General features: G+C 40.6%; 1 protein-coding gene across 1 annotated transcript in view; it reads left to right on the top strand.

Moving 5' to 3' along the window:
* Positions 1 to 1,371: 1,371 nt before the first annotated feature.
* LOC135619291 (glutamine--fructose-6-phosphate aminotransferase [isomerizing] 1-like) overlaps positions 1,372 to 6,858 on the top strand; it is a 28,639-nt gene continuing 23,152 nt past the window's right edge. Inside the window, exons 1-3 of the mRNA XM_065121175.1 lie at positions 1,372 to 1,875; positions 2,826 to 2,998; positions 4,454 to 4,565. Coding sequence (XP_064977247.1) covers positions 1,599 to 1,875; positions 2,826 to 2,998; positions 4,454 to 4,565 — 562 coding nt within the window. The 5' untranslated portion in view covers positions 1,372 to 1,598. The remainder of the gene's footprint in view (positions 1,876 to 2,825; positions 2,999 to 4,453; positions 4,566 to 6,858) is intronic.

Genomic DNA, 6,858 nt, shown 5'->3' with positions numbered 1-6,858 from the left:
GCGAAATTTGAAAGCTAAAAAGTAAACGCAAGAAGTAATAACATGGCCATATTTTGACAAAAAAAAAACGATTATATTTTTCTGAACGTCCTTAAATACGTGATCAATCTCTAAATCTTAGTGATGGAGATTATTATTATTTTTTTTCAAAATTGTCGAATACAAACCCTCCGCATCGATCTTTAGGCTCCTTATTCAATATCACATATTATAAAAAGAGACAAAAAACTTTAAATTTTCTCATGAACCATAGTTAAACCTCAAATCGTACAAGTCATTTACAGTTGATTTAGGGCTGAAATTATGATACTTAAGTCTGAAATAGTCCAATGACATACCTTTTGCATCATGCAACGTTTCACACAAGATATACGATCATAAAAACCCATCACTTGTCAATTTTTTCAAAAAACAAGGCACTCCAAAAATAATCATTTCAATGTATTGTTATGTATTTTTGTTAAATCCAAGCTAATGTTGTTATTCAAACTATGAGATTTAGCTATGAAACGTTCCAATCTAACCGTTTTATAACTATGTTAACGTTATTTTTTCAATAACCATAACACATTACACGATCAAATCTCGCTAATAGTGATCGTTATATTCACGTGGAAGTCGGGCGCGTCCAGTTGACCGGCGATCGAGAGATGGACTTTTCGGCGCGTCTAATTCTGCCAGTTCGTTCCCAGTTGTCTAGCGCAGATGCCCCCAGCTTACGTGTTTCAGCCAATTACCTGGTGCCATGTTGCATACCCGTCACGAGCTCGTCTAATCAAATGTTCGCTGCTGCACGAGATCTCTCCATCAGCACGAATCGTAGAACACTCTGAGCGGTGCCCTGGACTCGAGGTTAAGGATGTGGGTCCAACCAAATCGACGTCGTTAATGTCAACATCCCACTTATCCTCAGGCCAGTCGTCGAAGACCAAGTCCCGCATAAAAGTCAAACTCCTAATCCACTGGTCCTCGTAGCGCCAGGAAATTGCCGAGAACGGTTGGCCCTGATGCTGACAGAGACGCGAATATCTTCCGGAAACGTGATAAATGAACAGCCCACGAATCACCCGGGACCTCATCCGCCGCGTACGCTAAAGGACAAATGGCAGCGGCTTATTAGTGGATCACCATACGAATATGACCACCGGGGAGTAGCCGAACAGATCCATCTGAACTGTCCGATCGCATTGCCTACAAGACTTGCCTTATCGAACGCACGGTACTGGATATACACCTTTTTTACTCGACGACGAAAGATATACTAAAGCAGCCGCCGCTCCACGACTCGGTGGAAGATTTGGGGAATTCGTCTTCTATGCGCATAGGCGCACGATCAATTTAGTGCAATTTGGAATATCCACCGTTCACAATGTCGAGATGCATGCGAATCACGAAGCACTAAAGACGGTCGATGCGCGGAGGTGTGACCGTGAGGACACTCGCACGACCATTAACTTCGATTTCCTCCCGGTGAGAGGAGGCTTCCATTTAGTGGATTCCAAATTTGACTCCACGACCGCCTTCTCTTCGTCTCCCCAAATAATTGAAATTGCCGTCGACTCCGTTCGAGACGAGGCGTGGGTCGATCGAGAGGGAAGATGTGTGGGATTTTCGCGTTCTTGAACTACAATGTGGCGAGGGAGAGGCGGTACATCCTCGAAGTCCTCTTCAACGGGCTGCGGCGCCTCGAATACAGGGGTTACGACTCTTCCGGGATCGCGATCGATGCCGATCTCCGTTCGCCTGTGACCATCGACAAGGGGGAGGGTAATGACGGCGGAGAGGAGGCGTCCAGGCTGCCATACAATTCGGCCCCGCCCCTCGTTTTCCGGCAGGAGGGGAAGATCGAGTCCCTTGTCCGATCCGTCTACTCTGGTGCGTCGAGAATTCTTCTGGTTCTCTTCGCAGATATTACTTGTGTCTCGATAATCTTGCCCATTCCATTTTTTCGGGTTCTTTTGAGTAATTGCCGCTGGGCGTAGGTTTGTGCTTTGCGAGAAAGATCTGATTCTGATTGTTTACTTGGATAACGAGTCGGTACTTCTTCTTGTGGTGACACTTACGGGGGGGCTGTTCCCCACCTAGGGAATTACCTGGGCGAAATTCTCGAGCACCATGATTTGATACTTGTTTAATTTGTTGTTTATTAGGCGTTTGGTTGGTTTTCGTTTGCTGTTGCTGTTGCTTTTTGGGACAGTTAAATTGGTGTTGGACACTTAATTCGTTTGATCTATGGTGTCGCATGTTTGAATAGAATGGTTGCTTTCTGTTTTTTGGGAAACGTTTGATGTTTATGCTCCCTTCAGTCATTGTTCTGGATTTAATTTCTGAATTAATAAGCGGTTTCAGAAATCGGTAGTTGTTGCCCAACAATAAGCACAAATAATGATTCAGTGGTTTCAGTGGGCAGTACTGATTAGGAAATTTTGGACAAGTGTGTCAATGACTTTGATGTAACCTTTGATTAGTCTACTTGAAATATTATTGTGAGATATTGACATATTGTTGCTTATAAATCATTAACTATATTTTTCAATTTGACCCTTGGTTTGGTTTCCCTATCTGGATGATGTTCTAATGCCACAAATATGCTAATTTTACTTCGTATCATCAGAATCTAAATGTGGTTTTATTTACTTCATAGATTTGACGTTTTAGATGCATCACCCGGTCCTTAATGCCAGCTTTATTAGTATCTTCATAGCTGCACTGGGTCCTGAAACTGTTTCCTCAGAATAAGGCCCTGTATATTGCTAAATGTAGTTGGTTTACCTTTCTCTACTTTTTCCTCTTCCTAATTTCTAACAATCAGACGTTTTATATAGAGGTGGATGCAATGGACTTAAATTTGGAAAAGTCATTTTCTGTTCATGCTGGAATAGCTCACACTCGATGGGCTACTCATGGTGTGCCATCTCCAAGGAATAGTCATCCGCAATCATCGGGTGCATGCAATGAGTTCTTGGTCGTTCACAATGGAATCATAACTAATTATGAGGTTTGTTTAAATGCTTAGTTTTCTTCATATATTGTGCTGCGTTTGCATGGTTTCCCCATCGTTGCTTATTTGCATATATTTAAGGAGTCCTGAGTAATTTTAGATTAAAAGACAACTTTAATTGTATGTTACCATATTTTCTCACCTTTTAACTTGCTAGGAATATGCAAATTGTTTCTAGGGAAAACATTGAAAAGACATCTTGTCCATTTCCATGAGTTGTATGTTTGTGATAGTTAACAGCTAGTCCATTTGTTTCTCATATTCATCCAGAAAGGGGTTGGTGATACTTTTATATAATCTAGATTTGGATGATTGTAACTACATATGGAGTATGATGGAAAAAAATACTGCCAACTACTAAGAGTATTCAGTACAATTAAATTATTAAAGTGACTACAGAGAGTTGGATGCTTTGGAATATCAATCATTGATGACAGGTTTACTTGTAATTTGCTTAACGTGTGTATGATTGATGGATATTAACTATCAACAAACTGAGTAGTGTTAGGAGCGAGTAATGACATTTTATTTGTCTTTTATTTCTTTTTTGTTTCGTTTTGAGGGTTGGTTGAATTAGAAGGTCAAATATAAACATATGCTCAAGTAAAAACAATCACAGAGACTGTACTTGATTATTATGAAGATTGTAAGATCTGATTATAGTGAAAAGTTAATTATAATATGATAAATTTAAACAACAAAAAAGAGATACACTGAGCTAAATTTACTTCAACAATATCTTCTCAAACCTGTGGTTGCATATGCATTTTTCATAATCAGAATGTGGGTCCACCTATGTGCACTAAAATGCTGCTTATTGCTTTTTTTATTTTACAATCCTATAACATTACTAGTAAAGTTATTGTGGTACGTATTGGGTTGCCAGAGGACTAATAAAACCTTTTAGATCTTAATAATTTTTATTTTACTTGTCAATTGATAAGTTATTAGATAATTGCAGATATCATCTTATACATGAATATGAACTTAACCAAACTCAAACTGTTAGTAAATTATTTTTTAAGAAATGATAGAACAACAATATTTTAAGATGAATGCATTTGTGGGCACATATGTGCTTTTAACCGCATTTTAATCAAGTTGTACCTTGACCACCCGTGTATTGGTGACTGCCTTTCAAACATTGCAGACTTCATTTTGGATCAGTAGAGTTGAAATTTACTGACAAGTTTTATTTATTGCCATGTCACTTGAATACTAGTAATATATTCTTTATTGTTCGCATACTTAGACAAGGTATAGTTTTGAACTCCCATCACATTAAGTTTTGTTGGAATGAAGTTTTCTTCTCTTTTGTTTTGTTCAGATCTATAAGCTGCAGGTGCCCTCCTATTTGAAATGGGAGAAAAATACATGCATCTTTGTTCAATAGCAAATTGAGGTTTCACTGTGAATGTTTCTGAATAGTTGTTTTATATTATGCTTCTTCAGGTTTTAAAGGAGACATTAATTCGACATGGATTCACCTTTGAATCAGAAACTGATACAGAAGTTATTCCAAAACTTGCAAAGTTTGTGTTCGATAAAGCTCGTGATGAGGAAGGTGTGTTTTCTAATTCCTGGAAATTTGTTTGAACTAGTTAAACATTATTTACTGTAGCAATATAATCGTTGTTTACCTTTCGATTTGTCTGTACATGCTGTTGCATTTTGATGAATGACTATATCATTACTATGTTTCTTTAATCTATAGAGATTGACAAAGTTAGTATGCCTGAATTTCAAGAAGATTATCTTTAATAATTATGTCATGATGGATACCCATAAATTGTTTAACCTTGCATGGTTTGGGAAAATGGCAAATGTAGTAAAAATAAGTTTAGTTGACTCTCAACTTAATTAAGATAGGGCTATTTCCGAGAAAAACCCCATCTTTTTGGGCTTCTTCCAAAAGATTTCCCCCATTTTAATTTTTCTCAAATGGTGCCCCTATTTCCTATAATTCCATAAATGCCTCTCGTTGCTGTTTGCCGCCTCTGCCCTATCTCAAGGCCTCACTAAGAGGCCCCATCGCCTGCACATTGCCTGCCTTGTTGATTGCCCTTCTCTACTCGCTGTACCTCCGTCCTTTGCCTCATCCCACTCATGGGTTCCTCTCTGTTGCCACTTACACCAGCCACTAGCCTCTAAACTGCCACCTTTGTCCCTATGGTGTTGTCATGGAGCGTCCCCTTGAACACCCCCTGCCTCACTCTCTGCCTCCTGCTCCCAACGCCACCTCTGCGTTGTTGTGAGGCTCTACCACAAGGCCTCACCACCTTTGTGTCATCAACACCATGAGGCCCCATCGTCTCCACCGCGAAGCTCCGCCACAAGGCCCTTGTCACCATCCTTGCCACCTCTGCTCCGCCGCGAGGCCCTCATCGCCATCTTCATTGCTTTTGCCTAATTGCTAGGCCTTGTCGCCTCCATGTGGCTGCCTCTGCCCTACCTTCTTCTCAAGGTGAGTGCGGAGTTAGTGTTGGGAGTAGGAGGTGGAGGGTGGGGCGGGGATGTTCGAGGGGGTGCTCCATGACAGCGCCATGACTATGGAGGTGGTGGCATAGAGGCCAATGGTTGGTGCAGGCGGCAGCAGAGAGGACCTGAGGATAGGATGAGGCGGAGGTACAGTGGGTGGGGAAAGGCATTCAACAAGATGGGCGACATGGAAGTGGCAGGCAGCAGCAAGGGGCATTTATGGGATTATAGGAAATAGGGGGCACCATCTGGGAAAAATGAAAACAATGGCATCTTCTGGGAAAAGTCCAAAAGGAGGAGATTTTTCAAGGAAATCGCCCATTAAGATACCATAACTGGATTGGCCTACAGAATATACAAAATCAGTTTGGCTACACATGTTATGCTTTATATAAAATTTCAAATAGGCATGAGTAGCAATATTTATGAGGTCACACAAGGCCCTTAGATAAGAAACTATCTGCTGCATTGTAGTCATGTTAGAATGGAAGTTGGCGTGATGGATGTACCAACCTCCCAAATTCACCAAGTAACAATTCACTAGCGAGCTGAATTTATTTTGTGAAACATCCATCTACATTTTATCAAGCATTATTACAAAGTCTAACCAACTTTAATTGTTGCACATGATTTCCATATGTCTAATTTGGTATCATCCTGATCTTCACTTAGGTACAGAATGGGTTCAGCACAATTATAATGTTGGGTGAATTTGCATCATTCATGTCCAACTTAGTCTGGTTTCATTTCAAGTTTTCAATGACTTTAGTATTATTTTAGTCTTGCTTAGACAGAAACCTGCAAGTTTATTAGACCACAAATTCTATGATGGAGCAGTATAATATAGTGTGTTAAGAGGAATTGTGCAAATTTCTTTTTTTAATTATTTTTTCCTGGTTGACTCTGAAAAGAAGGTTTCTGATCCAGGATACACTCATCAGGCTCAACTGCAAGTTCTGTTTGTTCATGTTGTCAGAATATTCAGAAAAGTTTATACGACTACTTTTCTTCTGTAAAGTTACTGGATAAATCTGGAAATGGATACTAAACAATTGAAAGATTAACTTGGATACATGGTCTGCAGTACCGGACTGTACCGCCCGGTACGGGCGGTACGTACCAGTCCGACAGGCGTCCGGTACACGGACCGCCTGTTACCGGTCCGACACTGTAGCAGTACTGTAGTAGTGCTACAGTGATCGGATGCCTGAATATACCGCTCGGTACACCTGGGTGTACCGCTCGGTATACCGTACCGTACCGGTACCGAGCCCAGGTCGAAACTCCGGTACGGTACGGTATTGTGGACCTTGCTTGGATGTTCATATTTTAGTCTGGGTAGTCGAATGATTAAATAAAACTGCAGAGGAAACTAAGGG

This window comes from Musa acuminata, chromosome BXJ2-8 (assembly GCF_036884655.1).
Source record: "Musa acuminata AAA Group cultivar baxijiao chromosome BXJ2-8, Cavendish_Baxijiao_AAA, whole genome shotgun sequence".
NCBI lineage: Eukaryota > Viridiplantae > Streptophyta > Magnoliopsida > Zingiberales > Musaceae > Musa > Musa acuminata.
This window is presented reverse-complemented; position numbering and strand designations above follow the sequence as displayed.